The sequence below is a fragment of the Schistocerca piceifrons genome, chromosome 7 (genome assembly GCF_021461385.2).
Source record: "Schistocerca piceifrons isolate TAMUIC-IGC-003096 chromosome 7, iqSchPice1.1, whole genome shotgun sequence".
Lineage (NCBI taxonomy): Eukaryota > Metazoa > Arthropoda > Insecta > Orthoptera > Acrididae > Schistocerca > Schistocerca piceifrons.
In genome coordinates this window covers 407,441,328-407,466,191 of record NC_060144.1, presented here as the reverse complement: position 1 = coordinate 407,466,191, position 24,864 = coordinate 407,441,328, and the positions used below count along the sequence as shown (strand labels likewise).

The window sequence follows — 24,864 nt, the reverse complement described above, 5'->3', positions numbered from 1 at the left end:
ACAAGACCAATTTATAAATTAAGACAAAGGTAATTTGTAACAATCAAGTACATGGTACAATGGCATCACTGGCAAAACAAGCACTGTGTGGCAAACATGTATATATGTTATCTATCCATTGTGGGGACGTTGAGAAGGTGGCTGAAAGACGGAGTTGCACAGAAAGGATTTTGCCCTAATGGGAATGGGTTTTTCTGGTACGTTGTTCAGACAAGAGCATTAAGGCCAAGAAGAGAGATGAGGGACAGGGTATGTTGATAAGACAGCATAGAAGACAGAGAATGTGGAAGTATGTGCACTTGTCTGCACGCAGCCTGGATAGCTGTGCATATTATGGTGAAATAATGATCAAAGACTCGAACATCACAGATATAACGAACACAGGGATACGTAACCTTCCAGGATAACATCACTGTAAATCAATAATTGGTGGTATAAGTGTCTGTATAAGTTTCTTTTTGAGGTTGAGAAGGAAGAGCTTGTTATATTTTTGTAGGGCATTGAGAGATGATGGTGCCTTGTTGCGCATTGTAGTACATGCTCAGTCCAATTTAGATTTTCATCTATCATTATTTCTAGGTTGTTTGCTTAGGGGGAGAAGTTGATATGTGTCGTATTTGCAGTTAAAGATGCTAGAGATTCCCAATATTTCAGGCTGATGAGCCTAGAACGACCAACCAGTACCACATGGGTTTTGGATGGGTTAATGACAACCGGAAGTCATCAGGTTACATAGGGTATTTGCAATAGGACATACAATGAAAAGAGTATATAGGACCTAACTCTGAACGATGTTGACACCTGATGCTATCTGACTCCATTGTGACTTTATGGAGCAGGACACGATGCGTTACTGGTGAAACATTAGGTATTTGTAGTTATTAGTGATTCAAATATGACAGTACTTTTCACACAAAAAAAATGCAACCAGCTAGTGAACAGACATTTTCTCATGAGTCACAGAAACAACACATCTCATGAATATCAGCACTGTGGAGTTTATAACCTCCTAGCTCCAGTATGTGTGTGGGGGGGGGGGGGGGGGGGGGAGATTTCTTTGCTTGGCAGGCTGTACGCCAGGTGCAAATAAATTATTTTCAAGCCTTTGATGTGTAGCCTGGCCTACATGACAAGCGTGTTGTGGGAGTAGTATTGCCTGCTTTATTGAACTGTATCGCAGTGTCAGTAAACATGGCCGGGGACAGGTTGAGATGGATAGAGGAGCTATGGACAGAGCAAGGGGAAGGAGGAAGTAGACAGAGACAGGGAGAAGATGGAGATGCTTGTGGCAAGTGGAAGGTGTACACTGTTAGAAGGCAGGTGGGTAAGGAAGAGGGAGAGACAGATGGAAAGAGAGAGAGAAAAAAGAAGATACGGTCACAGGGAGAAGGAGGAAGATATGCTCATGGTGAGGGGGAGGAAATGGACAAAAAAGAGGGGAAGGTGGAGATAAAGATAGAGAGTGGTTGGGTAGGTGAAGACAGACAGATGGAGGGGGCTAGGATGAGGTGAACAAACAGAGGGAGGAAAAGGTTGATACAGAGCGGAGGAGGAGAATGTGTTCGCTGTCTGTCTCATATGCATACAAAGATGACGCCATAGGGAAAAGGATAATATAAAAAACAATGGAGACTTTTACTTATTTTCTGAAAAAGGGGAGAGGGAGGTATACTAGCACATGTTTCACTGAGTTTCAGCAGGATCTTCAAGAAGTCAGGCTCTCATATGAAGACATCCAAGACCGCGACCTATTCAAGAAGAAAACTGAAACACACCAGTACTTACAATAAAATTCAAAGTTCAAAACTGGCAAGATATATGCTGAATAAAGAAAGGAGGCTCACAAAAAACAAATGAAAAAGTACTGCATGCAAGCTACAGCTCAAAGAATGACACAGCTGTAGTAATATAGTCCATAGCTGACTCAAACCAAAGAAGAAGAAGAAGAATTATTATTATCATAATTGTCACCACCACCATCATCACTACTGGCAGACCATTGGGTACACTCTGAGCTGCATGCTTTGTATGAAGTGATGTTATAGTATGGCTGCTGCTGGTAATATCCCTTAGTCACATGTTCAAAAGTAATATTATATTATTCAATTATTATGCCTTTGGTCAATTCTGAAAATTTCTCCTGCTTCTCTGTGTGTAATGATATGTGTGGCCTAATGACACCAGCAGTTTTGATGCTCTGCCTTTTACAAACATGGGGTTTTAATATATGCAGAGAAACCTTATTTTTGTAAATGGCAGAGCGTTGAAACAATTCTTCAGTTATGGAACAGAGATCAAGATTTAAAGTTGCTGTAACATGAAGGACTCTGACCTGGTAAGAGCAATTTTTTTTACTCTGTTTGAGTGTTTTGGCATAACATGATTAATTATATGCATTTAATTCCAGAGCAGTAATTAGTGGCTTTCATTTTAAAGACAGCATTGCAACCCAAAGACAAAATCCCATGTTGAGTTCCAACAAGGTATACAGTTAATTTCAGTGCACACAGTAAGAAAGCTTCCTTTTGTTAAAAGATAACTGTAAAAGTGATGTGCTCTTGGAGTTAGTTACACACAAAAAAGGGATGAGCCTGTTGATTGATAAATCTTTGACAGAGCTCCAGTAAATGTGCATTCAAAGCAATATTCTGGCTGCTCATTTGCTGGTCGTTGTGCTCATAGAGAAAATGTGACGTATGAAAGTGCATTGACAGTTTTAAAAAATGGTTGTGTCAGCATACACGTTTCTTGTGCAAACTGCATTTCATTATGTAAGGTGAAGCTGTCATCAACACAAATATTGGTTTGGATACTTTACTAGAGAAAGTAATTGCCAGAGGTGAAAAATCTGATACATGACAAAAAAATCCTAGGAAAATTTGGGACACTAGCCGTGGCCTTTGGATTTGTAGTCTGGTACTTACCCACTGAGTTACTAAACCATACATTCACATTGCACTGACTTTTAATGTATAAATGTAAGTGACCATTGCCCATGACTCTTAAAAGCCATGGGCAATTCTCACTTACATTTGTTCATTGAAAATCAGTACACTGTGAATGTATGGCTTTCACTATGTAAGGTGAAGTTGCCATCAATACAAAAGTTGTCTTTTCCTCCTCCTCTTCCTTTTCCACCTCCATCTCCCCCTCCCCTTCCCCCTCCCCTTCCCCTTCCCCTTCCCCTTCCCCTACCCCTTCCCCTTCCCCTTCCTCTCCCTTGTTGTTCTTCCTCTTGTGAACAACCTTCCTATTATTATTTTTGTTTTGCATACCATCCTGGAGATGGACTGGTTGCATATTTGCTTTTGAAGAATAAGCTCCATATTGCTAAAGGACTTCCAATCACCTGTGAAATGCTATCTTAGTTGAAACAAAATATCACAGTTTTATTGACAACATTCTGAAATGTGTATTTATTACTGAGGGATCAATTACAGTCAGTGAGGCAGCAGGAAGCTAATTAAATCTATTTTATGGTATTTTTTGATGGAAGTTATTTTAGAGTGTTGATGACACCTACAAATTATCTCTCCCATGAATGTCCACCAGCCCCTGTCTTCTAGGGTGTAAGGTGACATTTGTGTGAACACACGTGTATTAAACTGTACTTGAAACATTTATAAGAAAAATATTACCGGTTTCATATTGGGCTGGTACTATAAAAGATAGTTTTCTAATTAATAAACATAATAATATGAGCAAATAATCATTCAACTGACCAAATGTAAACAGCTGGGCATGGTATGCTTGAAATAAATAAAGTAAGCAAGGGCAGTGGGTCACTAGCTTTAGTAGTGGTGGGGAACATCTGTGACTTTCTGTAAGTTTTCTGCTCTACTAGTACTTTCTACCCTTATGAAATTAAGGTTCATATCAACATTTTTTGTTTGCCATCTGTATAGTTTAATGGTGCTTCTTTCAGTGATTGCCAGTTGCCATAATGCTGTACAAATAGTCTTCATTTTGCAGTACGTACAGTATTGTGTAATGCAATATTAATCAATTGATTATTGACATCTTCAACTTTTTTAGTCCTGTCTTCCTCAGTTGTGTGTAATATTACGGTATATTGATAATTTTTACTTATGGACCGTCTGACAGCAACTGAATAAAACACAATTTTAGTGGCATACGCGTTTCGCCTTTATTTTCTGCAAGGCATCATCAGTGGCAGGTTGCGTGGACAATTTCTTACATATTACGCTCCTGTTGCATTTTTGGTGTTTTTCTTCATCTTATGAATGCCAATTTGCAGTTTTTTCCCCACATTCCACAGCACTATGAACTGAACACTTGTTTCAATGCAAACCAAAACATTGCATTGAAACAAGCATTCAGTTCATAGTGCTGTGGAATGTGGGGAAAAAACTGCAAATTGGCATTCATAAGAAGAAGAACAACACAAAAAAATGCAACACGAGAGTAAAATGTAAGAAATTGTTCATGCAACCTGCCCCTGATGATGCCTTGCAGAAAATAAAGGCGAAACACGTATGGCACTAAAATTGTGTTTTATTCAGTTGCTGTCAGACGCTCCATAAGTAAAAATTATCATTATACCGTAACAAATGATTATTATTTATTCCTAATTTCATTTGTATATGATTTTATTTCTTCTTTTTTTATGCAGTGGTGTGCTGGGCTCCGGTCTATGTGTTCTTTCACGATTTCCAATAGAAGACGTTTTTTTCCACCAGTGGCCTATGAATGGATATATGCACAAATTACAGCATGGAGACTGGTTTGGTGGTAAAGGTATTGGTGTATGCCGTATCCAACTGGAAGATGTTTATGTGAATGTGTATACTGCTCATGTAAGTTCACTTTCCTTGCTAAAACTTCTTGGTTTTGGCCAGTGAGAATATGAGTAAAAGAACTTCAATTTAAGTTTTGTGTTCTGTGCAGTATGATGATGAAGATGCACACAGTCCAGTTCAGAATGAATGTACTTGTTTGATGAGGCTTACATATTACTTTCTGCAGAATACTAAAGCTTTACATTAAAGAGGTCCATTGCTGCAATATTTGGCTGTTCAGTGTATCAGAAAAATTGGATTTCCCACCCCAAGAGAAGAGCTTTACAAATTGAGGAAGACAGTAATGCAGTGACCCACCTCTAGTCCTTATGCAAGCAGTTCTTAAGCTTGGAACTGATTTGGGAGAGTTGTTGAATGTCCTCCTGAGGGATACTGTTCCAAATTCTGTTCTATTGGCATGTTAGATCATTGGAGGACCCTGCACAGAGTGCTCCAGACGTTCTCAGTTGGGGTGAGATTCCGCAACCTTGCTGGCCAAAGAAGGGTTTGGCAAGTGTGAGGGCAAGCAGTAGAGACTCGCTGTGTGTAGGCATGCATTATCTTGCTGAAATGTAAGCGCAGGATGGCTTGTCATGCAGGGCAGCAAAATGGTGTGTAGAGTATTGTCAGTGCACTTTCGTGCTATAAGGGTGCCGCAGATGACAACCAAAGGGATCTTGCTATGAAAAGAAACGCCACCCAGACTATCACTCCTGGTTGCCGGGCCGTATGGCGGGCAACAGTCAGTTTGGTATCCCACTGTTGTGTGGACAATCTACAGACACATTTTAGGCCTGGAATCTCATTGACTGGAGTAGAATTGTCTTCAGTGATGAGTCCCCCTTCAAATTTAGCCCCGATGACCAATGAAGACGTGTCTGGAGATGGCCCAGACAGTGGTAGGACACCGACCTTACTGTTGGCCACCATATGGCCCAACAGCCAGGAGTGATGCTCAGGGACGCTATTTCATTTCATAGTAGGACCCCTTTAGTTGTCATCCACTGCACCCCTACGGCACAGCAGTACGTCGATGATATTCTATATATTCTATGCTCTGTTTTGTTGCCATTCATGGCCAACCATCGTGGACTTATATTTCAGCAAGATAATGTCTGCCTACACATGATGAGAGTTTCCACTGTTGTGTTCGTGTTTGCCAGACCCTACCATGATCAGCAAGTCACCAGCTCTCTACCACCTGAGAACATTTGGAACATTCTGGGCAGGGCCCTGAACCAGTTAGGGATTTTGACAATTTGACGCACAAGTTGGACAGAATTTGGCATGATATCCCTCAGGAGGACTCTGAACAACTCTGTCAATAAGTGCCAAGGCAAATAATTGCTTGCATAATGGCCAGATGTGGACCGACATATTATTGTCTTGCTCAGTTTGTGAAGCTCTTTCTCTTGAAAACATTATCCAGTTTTTTTCTGGCACTGTAATCATTTGTTTGTCTGTACATGTACATCTCTATTGATTTCCATCCTATTTGGATAATTCTTTCATGGGGAGGTTTTTTATTAGTGTGTTACTGATCCAATGTTGAGTGTGACATAAGAATTGTGTTACTTTATGAATTCTATAATACAACATAGTTTTCTGTTTGTTTACACTTTTGTATAAAATTATAAGAGTTAGCTGAAAAATTTCAGTTTGACAATAAAATGCCCTTTTTTCTACACATGGACTGACAGACATACTAGATATGTTCCTGTCTTGAATCCCAAGGACGTATGTCGTTGTGTTCTTGAATTCAAACATATGTAGTATTCATTTAAATTCATCTTTTACGTTGTTATTTTGTGAAAGGTAATATTTCAATTGTCCTAATTGCACCGTCTTGGCTAGAGATTGCTGAAGTCCTTTAATTGATATTCTTGTGTGACATGCATGCCAGCGTTAGACGAACTGCCTCTATGCTATCGGTATTGTTGTAATTTGTTTCCCTCTGCATCAATGCCATATTTATATGTGTCCTTACTGTCTTTGTACCTGTATAAAAGCGTATAATAAGTAAATATATGATAATATAGATTATAAACATCACTCGTTTAATTGAAGAACTCAGTAGGTGTGGCTCAGAACTGTGTTGTCTATCTGATGTAGTTGTAAATTTTCTGGAAACAATGATTATTTACAAGGGATGGTAAGTAAAGTCCATGACACAGATAGAAAAGATGAAAATCTTCATGAAGAACCAAATGCACAAGTTTCAATTAGATGCATTTGTCATTCTAGGAAGAACTAGAGGAAGGGAATGTGAAAAGAGACAAGTTGTTTCTGGGGGCCATGTAAGATAGGCCTTTGTGTTTCCAAGTACATGGAAAAAAATTGTACTATTGTACCATTTTACTTGCCACATCTGTGATATTTTCAATAAGGCCATATGTGCTTCCCGAGTCATTCTAAATTGCAAGCACCTCATGGAGCTCACCATTAATGTGTTGGATACAGGCTTGACAAACCCAGGTTTCATGAGCAGGAGATGGGTGAGTGCCACCAGTGCTCTATAAACTCTGGGTAGTACACATCAATGACCACCATGCAGCTCGGTAGTGGAACTTTGTGTGTCACAGGGAATGGGTATCTTGGCTTAACTATGTAGTCTGCAAGGATGGTAAAATATAAATAACTCAAACCCAAGATGCACTGTGGAGGTGGAACAGTTATTAGTTGGCAACCTCTGGGGAACCTGCTACACAAGAAAAGAGGGAAACTCTGAGAAAGTTTTACTTTTCTTTGTACAAAAGAGATTAGAGGGCATTACTGGCACCTGAAAAATCCGTAAAGTGATTGAGGAATAGTTGAAACTCCTAGATCCCAACAAGCAACAAATCTCCATATAGCTAAGCACCTTGGGAAGTATGTCATAAAAACAGAACTACACAATATTTTGAACTATGGCAAAGGTGTTGTGTTTTGCAGAGGTATGGTTGATATTCCCAAAGAAGAGCTGAAGGATGAGTGGCTCAGGAGGGTCTGATTGATGTGCAAAATGTGATGAAAACGGTAGATGGTGAGCTGGGTAAATCAGGATCATATTCTTACATTCAGTAGCACAACACTTCCGGAGCACATCAAGGTGTGTTTTCTCCACTTAACTGTGAGGCCTTATATACACAACTCAGTGTATCATTTTAAATGCCAACACTTTGGGCACACCACTCTAGTGTGTAATGGAGAGAAGCCACTTTCGGCAAGTGTTGGTATGACCACCCACAGAGGATTTGTTTGCTCTTTCTCTCTAAAGTGTGTTAATTGCTCTGTAGGTCACCCTCTCACGAGTAGAGACTGTACTGTCTACCTTGAAGAAAAGCAGGTACAGGGGCTCAAAGCAGCTAAATGTATTTCACATGGCATGTCAAAAAAGATGTATAAAGCAATGCGTGCTCCCACTTTCACTACTTTATTTGCTTGAGATCTCAAAAAGGCTGTTCAGAAAGCCAATGCCTCTACACAAACAGAGGTTAATAGTGTGTTTGCAACTGCAGTTGCAATGGTGATGTTAGTACATCAGAAAAGACTACATTTGCAGACATTGTAGAGCTTCCAGCACCTCAGCAGTCGGACTCCAGTAAACAGTTAGAATGGTATTGACGTTGCCATTGCTGTTAATGTTGGTCTGAAGTATCATCTGCCAACCAAGCCTAAAAGGGGAGCATCAATATCAGAAGAATACAGGTTATAAGCCATTAGATCATGTAAGTCTAATTCTATCTGACGGTTCTCAATGACAATGGAATACAAAGTCTGCCTGGGACAACCATCTAGCACCCAGACTAAACCTCCATCTGTTGCAGGATCCTCCGTTGCAGCACAGCAATTGGGTATGGGGCTGGTCCTGTAAGCACACATGGCCAGCCTGTTCCACTCATGGTAGATAGTCTCAATGATCTCCAGAGGGAAAAGGTCCTGCTGCTCAGTACAGTGTGCACCCGTTGACTAGCCACAATCACATGAAAGGCCTATAAACTGCACCACCCCATCCATTGCCAAGACCTGAGAAACAAAGTGGTTCCTGTTCCATTAAGTTTTGGGTGTGCAGTCACAAAAATTCTCCTTCTTCTTCTTCTTCTAATATTTCGGCTGTATAACGTTCCGCCATCTTCAGATTGAGCCGCAAGACTGCCGCTCCAGTGCTCGCTTCATCCCTTTATACTCGTGTACCGTGCAACTGCGCATGCGGCCACAAATGCAAATGTGCCAGAAACGTTGGTCGGCAGCAGAGACGTGTACAATGCGCGAGTTACATCTACGACTCCGCATTCAATCTGTGTTGGCATATCAGTATATCATTGTGAGCTGCACTGTGACGACGTCTTTGTGATTTTATCACACCAAGTGCCAGATTCCATAATTTATCAAGGTTGAAACCACTACCTCTATTAATTAAATTCAACATCAAATGAATCTCAATTGCCTCCTTCACTATCGAGTCCCAAAAAGATGATGTAGTTGGCAGAATTTCGACGTTGTCATACAACATACTGTGACCAGTGTCAATACAATGCTCTGCCACTGCCGACTTGTTAGGTTGTAAAAGTCGTGTGTATCTCCAGTGTTCTGTACATGTTTCTTGGACAGTACGAGTTGTTTGTCCCATGTAAGAAAGGCCACATGCGCATGGAATTTTGTAAACTCCAGATTTTTGGAGCAGCAAATCATCTTTGACAGAGCCCACGAGCTGTCTTGGGTGGAGGACGAAAAATCACTTTAACTCTGTGTCTGCTGAGAATCTGTCCTATTTTTGATGAGAGGTTACACACATATGGCAGGAAGGCCATCGATTTAAAGGTTTCTTCACCTGCTTCTGCTTTCTTTGTGGCCTCTTTCGGTTTCATTTTCAGTGTCTTCTGTATTTGCTGTGGAGAGAGGATAAAATCAGAGAGATTAGTGCCCACATAGAGGCATACCGACAATCTTTCTTTCCACGAACAATACGAGACTGGAATAGAAGGGAGAACCAATAGAGGTACTCAAGGTACCTTCTGCCACACACCGTCGGGTGGTTTGCGGAGTATGGATGTAGATGTGGATGTAGACTCTCAGAGATCTTACAGACCAACTCTCCTGACCACTTCTCCGAAGTGTTATGGGGCTCCGACTGTATACGCCCCAGGGGCTGAGTTTGAGAGAGCCTCACAATGTCTCAGGAACTGTGCTACCTCAACACAGGCACTCCCACTCATTTCAATGTTGCTTCTGGGTCATCGTCAGCCATAGACCTTTCTTTTGCTCCACAGCCCTAGCAGATTCTCCTCAGTGGAGGGTACTAATGGCCGTCATTCCTGTGAACACTTTCCAGGTACCAGGTGGTGAATACTTGGAAGGAAGTCACATTGATGGATGATCAACAGAGCTGGCAGGGCACTGTTAAGCCAGCTGGGTGTGTTTGGATGCCAGGACACGTGTGATCCACCTTGCCACCAACTTATCCATGTTAAAATCATCTCGTCATCTTCGATGACAGCCTGTACTTTGTTGAACTGATGCTCAGCAACTCGGGTCACCTTTCAAGTAAGGCAACCCAAAGTGTGATGCATAATGAAGAAAAGCAAGGAAACTTTGTGGCATGCATTCCTGGGCTCTTATCAATCACTCACTTTGATGGGAAGCCATCAAGAGAATTTCTGGTTGATGTAATCAGTTGCCTATAGTAGCAGTGCTGAAACAGGGGTGACTCCAAACGACACACGGAGACATTGCCCACACAATGCCTGAACATTTTGCAGTGACTACTGCCTCTGTCAGCTAGGATTCAGTGTTCCGCTGCTACCATGTGACAATGGGGAGGGGAGAATAGGACGTCAGATTCAACAATTTTGAGTCTAACAACTGCACTTTCTTCATGTGGGAGCTGGATTCACCACTTTGAGGCCTATGATACTGCGACTGGTCGTGACGAAATCTGATGCAGCATGCTGAAAAACTTGCACACACTGTTGAAGGAAATCCTCTTAGAAAGTTTTTATTTTACAGGGCAGTTTCCTCGCCCATGGAGGGGGCCAATTTGGATACATCTCCTCAAACAAGGAAATGAACTTTATGTCCTAGTACTTAACTGGAGCATTGCCTTAACAAGTTGTGTAGAAAAGACTTTGGAGTGAATAGTCGGTCATCATCTGGTGTGGATATTAGAGACCAGGCAGCTCTGTAGCTGTTCTCTGTAGGGATTTGAGAGAGACTGACCCATTGTCGACAATCTGCTCCAGCTAGAGGTGACTGTGCAGCAGGCTTTTCTACGAAACAGCATTGAACTGTAGGCTATACAACACTACTTGGAGGTGTAATATTCTTAGTCAGCTTCACATATAGGGCATTCGTGGCCTCTCCCTATATTCATTCACCCTTTCTTATTGAAAAGCTTTTTTAGGTACCAAGTTGGTGGAATGTTGTCAGATAGTTTTGAGCAGAAGAATGACTCCCAATGGAAATGTTTTAAGTGTCATCCTCTGTGCCGTAGCAATTAATGATATCATGTCTACAGTAAGGAGTCCTGTGCAGTGTTTCTTATTTGTGGACTGTTTTGCAGTTTATTGTTACTCCTGTAACTCTGCTGCAATGACTCATCAGTTACAACTTAAAGTGAATTGGTTTGAGGAGTGGGTTCCAAAGACAGGCTTCAACTTTTTGCAGACAGTTCAAGTGTGTTGAATTTAATCTTTCTCGTATATTTGTAATTTACTTGCCTACAAATGAGGGATATCAGTCTATTTATTTTTTAAAGACTTGATGAGGATTCTGGGCTTCATTTTTTATTCCAAACTGTTGTGGTCAGCACATCTGAATGGTCTGTGGGCTGAGATGCAGAAAGCACTAAACATCTTAAAGTACCTTATCCACAGATCTTTGGCTGTGGATGGGGTGCACCTGTTCCAGTTTTATAGGACTTTCATGTGATTGTGGCTAGACAACAGGTACACACAGTACTGAGCAGCAAGACCTTTTTCCTCTGAAGATCATGAACACTATCTAGCATGTGTGGAACAGGCTGGCCATATCTGCTTACAGGACTAGCCCCATGCCCAATTGCTGTGCTGAGTCTGAAGAACCACTACTCACCATTTGGTGGTGGTTGCTCATTATGCATCGAGATCCAAGCTGCTACCAAATCACCGTTATACCATGCTGTTGCTCTTCCAGATATGGAACACATTTTCTTGGACTGTCCATGAGCAACAAGGCCATTTGAAATGCATGAACCATGTGCTGGAATCACATGGTGTGGGGGAACTATGTGTCCAAATCCATTGTTTTCACCAGCTGCCAACGTTGTGTACTTCAGAGGCCCAGAGTAATTTGTAATTTTAGATTTTGTGCAGTACAGGAAAGGCTGCACTCCTGCATCTGTTTTACATATCATGTTTTACAACATTTTAAAAGAGTACTACAACTACATTGCTGTATTCACAGATGGATCTAAACACGGAGAACCCATTTGTTGCTCAATTGTTTTCCTTGATTGTGTCTTATTAGATTGTCTCAAGAATACACCGTGATTGATGCTGAATTATACATGATCTCGAGTGCTCTGGAGCAGAAGAGATGTGTTGTGATTCCTGAATTCCTTGTCTTTTCTGACTCCCTGAGTGCCCTTACCTCTTTACTACACTTGTACCCAGCAGATAGAATAGTCCAGAACATCCAGGACACCCACCCTCCACAAAATCTGGGAAAAAAGTTGTCTTTGTGCTGTGTGCCATGGCACACATGTATTAAGGGAAGTGTGTGTGACAGTATTTGGATGGTTCAGTGTGCCATCCCCCTATGTGCCATCACCTCATTGTGGAGGTACAGAGTCATGCGTGACTGGGAAGGAGAGTGGCTGGAATGACAGACAATAAGCTGCATTTACTACCATCAAGAAACTGGCCATACATCCTACCAGCCACACAGATGGGATGAGGTCCTTCTCACTCATCTTCGCACAGGACACAGCCATATAATGCATGGTTTCTTGCTTCAGTGAGAGGGCCCTCCAATGTGTGGAGCTTGTAGTGTACAGATCACACTGCACCACATTTTAGTAGACTGTGTTTTATATTCAGAGAGGACAGCAGCAAAATTGCCATTGGATATTTTAATAGACAATCAGGTGAATAAAGTATGACATTTAATGTTTTCTGAAATGTCCGACTTATTCGTTAAAATTCTAGGTAGAACTTTTTAATGTGTCATCAGGGTTGCTGGCTCATCCATGCTTTTGTAAGTGATCAGTCAGTCATGTTTCCCTGTGTAGTGATATTAGCTTTTCTCTTGTCTTACTTGTGTTTTAGTTAAACAATAGAAAACTCCAGGTAGGAATATCAACACTGTAGAAAAAGATAGATTGCTACTCCTGAGCCTGATCTGCCGGAGTGGGTGGCCAAGTGTGCGTGAGGTGTACTTGCTTGCGTGTATGCTTGGTGTGTGTTTGTATTTTGCTGATGAAGGTTGTGGCCGAAAGCTTTATGTAAGTGTCTTTTAATTGTGCCTGTGCACAACTCAGTGTGTGTTCTTTACGGTAAGTAGCAATCTATCTTTTTGTACACTGTTGTGTTTTAGTTACCTGTTTTAGAACATCTGACCACTTTTACATAATATTGAATGGTGTTAGATTGTTTGATTGTGCAGGTGACTGTGAGTGAGGTTGCGAGAGAGTGAGTGTAATTCTGGAGGACTTCTCCTCCTTGTTTTATGACTTTTTTAAGGCTTTTTAACAAGCTGATATAATTTGTGGAGTGTGAAGTACAAATAAAAAAAAAGTTTTTAAAAATGTAAACAAAAGTGAATGCTCAAGTTCCTGATTCTGTCTAGATTGTCAGCCTAGCAGGCTCCAATGTGTTTCGAGTAAAAATGCATTCCATTTGTAGACATGGTCTTCTTTTAGGTTAGTGCACTTGGCCCAACATATTTCCAGAGAGTAGATTCCATCTTTGAATTACAAATATAAATGTGTGCAAAGCCTCTTATACAGCTGCTATAGCCTCTTCACTGAATGTAGTTCTATACCCTGCAGAATCTTCTTATTATGGATGTATTGTCCACCTAATCTAACCTCACAAATTTATTTGAGGGAAGGTGGAAGTGAGAGGGTGCGATATTTGGTAAATACAGTGTTGTGCTACAGAAAGTTTAGATGCATATGCTGTGCCTGTGATGCTGTTTCCACAAACCTCATGGGAGAACCACTTGTAGCAGTGTTTGGAAATCATAAGTGGAAACATCAGTGACAATTAAAGTTTGAGCAACCCCGAAGACATTCTCACATTGCCTAATGGTTACAGGGGTTGCTTGCGATAAACAAGAAATAAGGGTTCGAATCCTGGTCTGGTACAGATTTTCAGTTGACACACACAGTCTCTATTTGGAGATTCAGAATATCTGAATATATCATACTGATATCGTATGTCATTGCATCTTCACTCATTTCATCTCTATCACTCCATCCATTTCATTTCAGTGCATTTAATTCATTCCACAATTGATCAGGTTAGATACCGCTATTTACTGTCAGTTTCTGAAATGTGACCATTTGCTGAGGCTTGTGATTCTTGTGACTATTCCATAAATAATAGCTTCACCAAAAGCAGTAAAAGTGTTCAGTTTTGGTAGGTACAGAATTGAGTGTGAATGCAGTCTTTGCCAGATTATATTGATGATACAAACATCTCATATTTCTATCTGAGTGTCATTACGGAATTCCAAGATGTTTTGACATTATTTTCATGCCTATCATCATCTGGTATATTCATTGTAACATTTGGCAAAGATATTGTATTTGTTGTTGTTGTTATTGTCTTCAGTCTGAAGAGTGGATTGATGCAGCTCTCCACGCTGCTCTGTCCTGTGCAAGCCTCTTCATTTGCAAATAGCTACTGTAATCTACATCCATGTACAGTGTTAATAACTTGCTCTCCTTATACGTTGTTCAATAACTATTTTTTTCCTTCTAAATTCAATTCAGTACCTCCTTATTAGGTATACAATCTAATCTCCAGCATTCTTCTATACCTGCATCTGCATCTACATCTACATCTGTACTCTACAAGTCACCTCACGCTGTGTGGCGGAGGGAACTTTGTCTGCCAGTGTTACCTGCCCCTCTCCCTGTTCCAGTCATGAATAATTCGTGGAAAGAATGATGACTGCCGGTAAGCCTCCATGTTGGGTATAATCTCTCTAATTTTATCTTCATGATCTTTTCGCAAGACACATGTTGGAAGAACAAACACATTGGTTGTCTCTTCCAGGAGTGTACACACTGTGTGGCTGAGAGTGCATCTGCTATCACTGTTATTTCTCCCCTTTGCTGTTCCACTCACAAAAAAATGTGTGGGAAGAATGTTGTTGTTGTTGTTGTTGTTGTGGTCTTCAGTCCTGAGAATAGTTTGATGCAGCTCTCCATGCTACTCTATCCCGTGCAAGCTTCTTCATCTCCCAGTACGTACTGCAGCCTACATCCTTCTGAATCTGCTTAGTATATTCATCTCTTGGTCTCCTTTTTACCCTCCACGCTGCCCTCCAATACTAAATTGGTGATCCCTTGACGCCTCAGAACATGTCCTACCGACCGATCCCTTCTTCTAGTCAAGTTGTGCAACAAACTTCTCTCCTCCCCAGTCCTATTCAATACCTCCTCATTAGTTGTGTGATCTACCCATCTAATCTTCAGCATTCTTCTGTAGCACCACATTTCGAAAGCTTCTATTTTCTTCTTGTCCAAACTATTTATAGTCCACGTTTCACTTCCATACATGGCTACACTCCATACAAATACTTTCAGAAACGACTTCCTGACATTTAAATCTATACTCGATGTTAACAAATTTCTCTTCTTCAGAAACGCTTTCCTTGCCATTGCCAGTCTACATTTTATATCCTCTCTACCACTATTTGAGATCTAATACCTCAGTATTTCTTGTTGTCATTGTGCAGACATATGTGAGAGAAAGCAATATGTTTCCGACTGTACCTGAAGTGTACGGTCTCGCAATTTTAATGGTGTATGAGCAAGTGGGTGGTGGGGGTGGGGGGTGGGCAGAGCCAAATGATACATAGTTTGTGGGCAGAATGTTCTTTAACCAGCTGTGAGTACGGCATTCCCAGCTTGACCTGTGTCAGGTAAACATAGCAGTGGGACGTCTGCTCTGCAGCTGCAGAGCTACATCACGCTACATACTATGTGTCCAGGCCAGTGGTGACATCAGTGTCATGATCGCTGCCTGCAGCGTGCCGCGCATCCTGGCGCTGACCACGGCAAGTTGGTCAAGGTGCCAGCCCCTCACCACACATCACACAGCCTCTCCTCCACGCTTGTTGCAGTGTTGCATCACAGGAAACTCTGACCAACAAGTCTCCTCTCCGACATGTTGTTGTGGTGGTGGTGGTTGTGGTGTTGGTGGTGGTGGTGTGGTCTTGGTCTTCAGTCCGAAGAGTGATTTGATGAAACCACCATAGTTCAGAAGCTTCTTCTCTGAACTGCACATTATCAATGTTTCACTTCCATACAAGGCTATGCTGCAGACATATACCTTCAGGAAAGACTTTTCAGTGCTCAATTCAATATTCAATCTTAACACATTCCTCATTTTCAGAAATGCTTTACTTGCTGTACCCAGCTTGCATTTTATGTCCTAACATCAACAGTTATTTTGCTGTCCAAATAGTGAAACTCAGCTTCTACTTTTAGTTTCCCATTTCTTAATCGAATCCCCGCAGCACCAACAGATTTAATTTGACTGCATTCCATTACTTTGTTTTCTTTTGTTGATGCTCATTTTACAACCTCTTTCTAAGACAGTATCTATTCCATTCAATTGCTTTTCCAGCTTCTCTGCTATCTCTGGCAGAAGTTCAATGAGATTGGCAGTCTTCAAAGTTTTTCTTTCTTCTCCCTGAACTTTCATCCCTTTCCCAAATTTCTCCTTCATTTGCTTTAGTGCTTGGTCAATGTACAGATTGAATAACATCAGGTTTAGGCTACAACTGTGCTTCTCTCCATACTGAGGCACTGCTTCCCTTTCATGTTCTTCAACTCTTACAATTGTAGTTTGGTTTCTGTATAAGTTATATACAACCTTTCACTGCTTGTATTTTATTTCTGCTACCTTCAGAATTTCAGAGTCAACATTGTGAAAAGGCTTCTCTAAGGCTAACTGTAGATTTTGCCTTTCTTTAACCTATCATCTAAGATAAGTATTAGGGCCTTATATTTGGTATTTTTCAGCCATGAAGTTTTAAATTGATAGTTCAGTAATACTCTCACTGATTAACACGTGCTTTCTTTGGAACTGGAATTATTACATTCTTTGTGAAGTCTAAGGGTATTTTGTCTATCTCATATGTATTTCAGACCAAGTGGAATAGTTTTGTCATGTCTGGCTATCCCAAGGATCAAAATAATTTGAAGGGAATGTTGTGTACTCCAAGAGTTTCATTAAAAATTTGATCTGCCAGTTCTCTGTCACATTCTTCTCTCAGTGTCATATCTTATCATCTCATCTTCATCTATTTCCTCTTTCCTTTCTATAATATTGTTTTCAAATTAATTTCCTCGGTACAGCTCCTTTATATGTCCGTTCCACCTTTCAGCTTTACCTTCTGTGTTTAGTTATGGTTTGCCATCTGAGCTCTTGATATTCATAAGTTATTTCTCCTTTTTTCAAATGTCTCTTTAACCATTGCTACAGATTGTGTCTATCTTTCCCCTACTGATACATGCATCCACAGCCTTCTATTTGTCCTCTAGTCATTCCTACTTAGAAATTTTGTTGTTTCTGCCTGTCTAGTTTTTTACACATCTGTATACTCTTTCACCTGCTTCATTTGCTGTGCTTTTACATCTTCTCCTTTCATTGGTTAATTTCTGTATCTCCTATGATATCAGAGGATTCCTACTAAGCCTTGTCTTTATACCTATTTGACCACCTGCTGACTTCACTGTTTCATCTCTCAAAGGTACCCATTCATGTTTTGCTGTATGTACCTATACATCTCAGTAAATTAGCTTACCACACCTATTTTCATTCTCTGCTTTCATATGGCATCATATTCTGGGGTAACTCATCATTGAGTAAAAGAGTGTTCATTGCACAAAAGCTTGTAATCAGAATAACTGCTGGAGCTCAAGCAAGATCATCCTGCAGACACTTATTTGAAGAGCTAAGGATCTTCACTGTAGCCTCACAAAATGAAATTTGCTATTAACAATCTGAACGAATTCAAAAGTAATAGCAGTGTACATGGCTGCATCACTAGGAGAAAGGATGAACTTCACTACTCAAGTTTAAATCTAACTTTGGCTCAGAAGGGGGTAAATTATGCTGCCACAAAAGTCTTTGGTCACTTACCTAATAGCATCAAAGTCCGACAGATAGCCATATAGCATTTAAAAGGAAATTAAAAGAATTTCTGAATGGCAACTCCTACTCAGTAGACGAATTTTTGGATATAGTAAGTGGGTAGTTTCCCCCTCCCCACAAAAAAGTTAAGTGTCATGTAATATTTTGTGTAATGTAATATCTTGTATAGACACCTTTTATTAACCTGACATGTTCCACATCATTACGAAGTGTCGTATTCATGATCTACAGAACAAGTACTAATCTAATCTTTCCCTGTTTCAGACCATTGTCACCTAATGCTCCGTCTGAAACTCTCAGTGATGTCTGCCCCCCCCCCCCCCCCCCATTCTTATTGAGGTCCCATCTCATTTGTTTCCATACTCTTTGCAATTTCTTGATTTTTAATCTGCATTTCATAACCAGTAAATTGTGGTCAGAGTCCACCTCTGCCCCTGCAAATGTCTTAAGTGTCATTTCACACTTGTACAGTTGCCATGGAAATGATGCCACTACACTATTGTACAAGATGTTTCATACTTTCCCAGCGCCAGGTAAATGGCAAAGGACTGCCAACCTGCTGCTGTGGGAAGCTGGCACCCCTAAGGTCACAGCCGACTGCTGGTGATGGCAGACCAAGATGATCAGTGAAATAAGGGCTCCAGGGAATTGTTGGTGTTCACATCTGGCAGTATTTAGCATTTTTATTGTAGTCTCCAATGCTTTTGTGTTCTCTCATGTGAAATTATACTTTTTGTTATTTGTTTTTGTTATAATGGACATTGAAACATTTTAGAAACTAACATTATTTAAAGCAAAAGGAAGCAAACCAGACTCAGGTGAACTTGAACCTACTGGTGTCTGGAAGCAAACCCAGACTGGCCTATGTCATTTTTCAATGGGACGTTTCCATCTGTAGACAGTTTTGATGACATTGAGGTAGTGAAATTCCAGCTGAGAGTGTTACCGTTCATTTCTGAAATTAAAAAAAACTCAAAGAAGTTAGTAAATGCAACTGTGGCTGCATTGCCTAGCACATCCTACAGTCCCACTGTCAAGACTGCGCAGAGATATTTTACACATCCCCTGCTGTCTCAAACCAATCTGAAATCTCATGGGATGTTCCATGGTGACTCAAGTTACACTTTGAAATCAATGTTGTATTATGTTGACTTTTATCAATCTATAAAACCATATTTTCATTTGTAAATCATCATTATATATTGTGTTATCCAGGCAAAGATCTTGAATTGATATTTAAGCAGGGAAGAGCATTAAAATTAAAGAACAAGAATGCAATTTATATTGTGAGCCATGTTAGAAATTTGGGACACCCTATTCCTAATGTACATTTTAGGTCAAAAGTGCTCCTCAAACTGTTAGGAGTATGGATCTGGTTTTTATCACAGAAAATGCATGTTAGGTTGGCATTTAAATGACACTGTTAGAGATTTCTGAAAATATTTATACCATGTAAAATATTGTAATATATTGAAAAAAAGCGCGACTCAATGTTACGTGACTCCTGTTACGTGCTACTTATTGTTGTAAAAACTGTTTCCTGCAAACAGAGAAATGAAGATATCATGTTATGTACCAAATAAGATAAACTTAACATTAACATTTCACTTTTTAAACGTCTTGAAAAATTACTAGAACATGACATCTGGAAAAACAAACTGTAAATTCAATTAAAAGTCAGAGAACTGAAAATATCCTCTTGTGTTGATGACATCAAGCGGATTGATTTTCTTTATAATTTTGTACTGTGTGTACAGAATTTCATCACATTTTCCAGGCCATTTCCAATAGTGACCAGTACACACCATCGCACTGATTGAGTAAGAATTTACAAAAATTGTGCTTACTTATCCAGCATTGAATTTACTGTCATATTCTACTTCTTACCAGTGTCCAGTTTTCACAATTTCTTTAGTTTCTTCAGTATGATGATCTGAAGCAGGGAAATTCTTTGGAGACAGCAGATATGTTTGTAGTGCTGCTTTCTTGTAGTGAAAGCAGTGAGTGCTTTTTATGTTTGGTACTGATGCTGAAGAAAATATTTGAGCCAGGTTACGTTTCACATTGATTCCTTGAATTACATCAGTAGGCATGTGAAAAACCTGCATATTTGTGGCACTTGCACTGCCTGAGCTGAAGTTTGTGCATCATCTACAAGTTCCAATAGATTTCCACATTGTGGAATGAATGAAATTGAGGTACAGTAGCAGTAATATACTTGTTTTTAAATTGTGAAGCAGGTCCATCTGACCAGATTGAAATTATCTTCACATTTTCAGGTACAATTGACAGCGCCTTGCTAATGTACACAGTCACAGTATCCTAGGAATGGGCTAAGTTGTCTGAAACAAAACATTTGGGTGGTGAGAAAGTGAATGCTACAGTGACAATACTAACTTGTGATTGTGTCCAGTGTGCACTTTGCGCCTCATCTTGATAAAACACAGGTGTCTTTCTCAGAAAAATCAATATGCAGCAATGCAAACTCCTTAGAATGTTGGCTCAGAACCATTTCCTTTTGCTGATAATAAGATGCACAATGAGCTCTCTTTGTATTACAGTGAAGAAAAAACTGAGGAAGTTCACTATATCAGCTGTAGAGCCTTGTTCTAGGACTTCAATAATTTTAGAGCAGTTTTCTTCCATCTTCCAAACATACCATGATAAATTCACAATTTCCAGCTTGTCAATTTTATAGGCTTTTTTAAAACTTCTATCACGTAGACATGTGCTATACGCATTGCGCAAACAAAACTCACTGCGTGGCTGGCATATGAGGGTTGATACAAATGTGTGGCAGTAAGCTGGAATATTATCACATTTCTTATGAAGACGGCTAATAGCATTTATGAAATTGTCATATTATTTACACAAACATGTTATGAGGTAGTTTGCTGCTTAATTGAACGTGTCGTGGCCATACTTCTGCAAACTTAGATAGGTTTCCCAGTCTGAACTTCGGGGTGTCAGTGTTTGAATACCTCTTATGTTTCCATAATGGACATGACTAAGTGACGAATATGAACTGTCTTTCTCTCATTATTTTCTGTAATTACTATTGTATCCCTCCTGCCTGGATTGGCGACTTTTGGACTGCTGCCATGATTGGGTTTTTCAAATTTTCCACATAATGAGTTTCCACACAAGTCCCTGAATAACTTACAAACAACTGCGAGTTTACGTCATGGTGAAGACGGCAAGGAACAGTTGGCTCGAGCCATGGGTTTACCCAGTGCCCTGTGTGACTTGTATGGTGACAAGCCAGCTTTACTTTGTTGCTGATCTTCCACCTTACATTGCCTATGTTTTCAAGTTCTCTCCCTAATTTTAGCTCTTCTTTCTTCCAATAACAGTTGATGCATATGTTGACTCAATTGTAGGAACTTTTGTTTCTGCTTCTGCAGGCTTTTTCTAGCTTCTTCCAGATGATTCTTAAATTCTTCATATTTTCCTTCACTCTTTAACTTTCTTTTTTTTTGTGCTGCTGTTAAGGGCATTCTCTTCTTTAACGTTAAAAAAAAATATGTATATATAACTGTGACTCAGATTATGTGACTCACACTAAACATTTAATTTTGTTTTTACAATTTTGGCTGAAGTTGAGAAATTTTTGGTAGTGATGTCAGTTACATATTCCCACAAAGAAGTAAATTACTGAACAAGGTAAGGTTATCTCTAATATCTCTCTTGGTATAAAAACTTAATTACATGAAAGTGACTCATGTTACATGAAAGTTGATGCTGTTGTATTATATTATTTACCCTGACCTATAATTTACCTACTTCAGTTTACACTCTTTATGCAATACATTAAGGTATGTAACTGTAATATAAATAATTATATACTAATTCTTGCCCGCCAGTTAGTTGAAATGAAGGTCCAAAATCTCCGACAATTCACTCTCCCATCACACAAAAAACATAGTCTTATAAAAATGGCTACAAATAATGGAAGAAAAGCAATAATGGGCCACAAACCATTGTTGACACACAGTAAAAAGTCCAGCATTTTCAAACAACATATAAAAAGAACCAAATTTTAAACTTTTAAAAATCAAAAGTGTGGCCTACTTTACATGGAATATCCCTCATCACTTAATTAATTCAATTACTACTTTAAATATTTAATTTTTTTCATAAAATTAATATTCATTAAGATTTTTGTCTATTTATTTATTTACATAGTTTATGCCCACATTGGAGCACTAAAATCAAACATAATACAACATAGTCTGCAATGATTAAGCTTAGATCTTAGCAAGTTCTTTGTTTTCCAAAATTTCTGGTTGCTCGTTCTTCTGCAGATATGACATACTTCTTCCGTTCTGATGGTTTGACCGTCAGCCGTGTGTATTTGTTCTTCAGAGGTAGTTCCTCTTCTCTGTGTTGAATTTGGTGTGTGGTGTTGTTTGATTCATCCAGATCACTTTGTACTTCTTTAAACCAGACGTTTTTGGTTTTACTGTTCCAGAAGTAGTTAAAATTTGCTTCAGGATTCTAGTATTTGGTAGATGAGATATGTGGCCAAAAAATGCAATCCTTTTTTTCCGCATTGTATCAATACTGGATTCACTTTCTTAATATAATACTGAATTGGGAAAAAGTCTCCATTGCCCATTAACTTGATGTTTTTTACTGATAATTGTTTGGAGTATTCTTCTATCAACTTTCTGCCGTTTGTCAGTTGTTGCTTGAGTATTTAGTTTGAATAGTGTTTCATTTGCATATGTTGCTTCTGGTTTAACAACAGAGGAGTAATGGCAAAATTTAGCATTTATTGAGAGAGATCGTTTTTTCTAGGTTGGCCATGTGGTTCTCTGTGCTCACTGTAGTTTTAATGTTCTATTCTGTATTAATGCTCTTTCATTAGCATTCTGGGTAATAATCTCACAAAAATATTTAAACTTTTTTACTACTTTAATTTTTTGATCATTATGGAGTATGATATGGGATGTGTCAACTGGGAAGCTGGGCATTATTTCTGTTTTCTCAGACGAAATGTGCAGTCCAACTTTTGCCGCTAATTGTTCTAGTTATTCTATCAAAATCTTTGCTTCATCAGTATTGTTTGCTAACAGGGCCAAATCATCTGCAAATGCAAGGCAATTAAGTCGACTCTTTCTTCCAATCGTAACAGATGGTGGGCATATCTTGTTCCATTCACGCATGATTTTCTCCTGGACACAATTGAACCATAATGGAGACAATCCATCGCCTTGTCGAAGGCCAGTATGAATCTCAAAACATTCAGAGAATTCAATTCTGAACCTTACTCTAGCTTTGGTATTTCGAAGGATGACTGCAACAAGGTTGACAAGTTTCTGATGTAAACCAAATTCTTTAAGAATTGACACTAGAGGTTCATAATGGATACTATCGTAGGCTTTTTTAAAATCGACAAAGATTATCACTAGCTTCTTGTTCCTGACCTTTTGATGTTTCATTATACATTTGAGACTAATTATTTGATCAGGACAGCTTCGTCCTGCACGAAGCCTCCTTGATATTCGCCTAGTTCACCATCAAGCTGCTCATGAATTCTGAAATACAGAACCTTGGAAACAATTTTGTAAGTAATATCCAGCAGGGATATACCCCTATAATTATTTGGATCCGATCTATCTCCCTTTTTGTGTAGTGGATGGATTATTGCAACATTCCATTCCTCTGGTAACATCTCAGTATTCCAAATGTCAGTAAGGTGTTTGTGTAAGTTCCAAATAGTTTGTACATTTGCATATTTCCAAAGTTCTGCCACCAGTTGGTTATCACCTGCTGCTTTATAACTCTGAAGTGAGTTAATCACTGCTTGTACTTCATCTGGATACAATGGTACAACTCTTTCTAAAAGCATTTTGTTTCTTGGATAGGGGTCAAATTCCAAATGATGTTCAGGTTGCGGGCTTTCAAATAAGAATGAAATGATGTGGTGGTGGCCCTCAACTATGTACCCACTGGCTCAAAGTTGAAATATTAAAAGTTTTGGCTGGTTTTGTTGTCTTGGGGCTGGGATACGTAGTGGCCACATTACAAGCCAAATACTGGTGAGTCTACAGTATGCAATATGAGTATACACATGAATCAAATGGTCAAAGGTTCCTATCACTTGGCAATTGTGAATTTTGAACGTAATATAGACATTTATAAATGAAAAATTGCAATTAAATAAATTCTGCAGGTACTATTTTAATGACTCTAAATGATGAGTACGGTAGCAGAAGTACCTTTAAGAATTCCTTTTATTACTGTAAAACACTTATTGGTGTCGATGGTCCAGCAATTAAATAAAATATAAGTTGAATAACAGGGAAAGAATAGATTCCTACGTCACGTAATTAGTTATGAACAACAACATAGCTCGCGAGATATTCTCTTCTAAACACATACAACGTCTTCACTGCAGAAGCCACGGAAATCTCACAAGTGCACAGGTCGGCACTATGAAATATTTCTATCTCCCATGACCACACGCAAACTGCTCCTCTCCAAGTCTTTCCTGCAACCGTGCGTCCATCGCGCCTTACTGTCCAGGACTCTCCCGCGTCCTCTCCCATACTGTTCTCCCACTTCATTCTGTCTCCCCATTCACGAGTGCTGTGATTGGCTAGAGCGCTCCCACCATGTCTTCAAGCCAACGCACACTCACAAACATAGTGAAACACATTTGAAATAATGGGTTTACATTTAAATAACTTGAAATTAAATAAATATTCCTA

The 24,864-nt window shown here is 39.6% G+C and overlaps 1 protein-coding gene across 1 annotated transcript in view; it reads left to right on the top strand.

Annotated features, from left to right (window-relative positions):
* Nucleotides 1–24,864, top strand: part of LOC124805244 (putative neutral sphingomyelinase) — a 115,079-nt gene that overhangs the window by 32,250 nt on the left and 57,965 nt on the right. Inside the window, exon 3 of the mRNA XM_047265755.1 lies at nt 4,634–4,817. Within this exon, the coding sequence (XP_047121711.1) occupies nt 4,634–4,817 (184 nt within the window). The remainder of the gene's footprint in view (nt 1–4,633; nt 4,818–24,864) is intronic.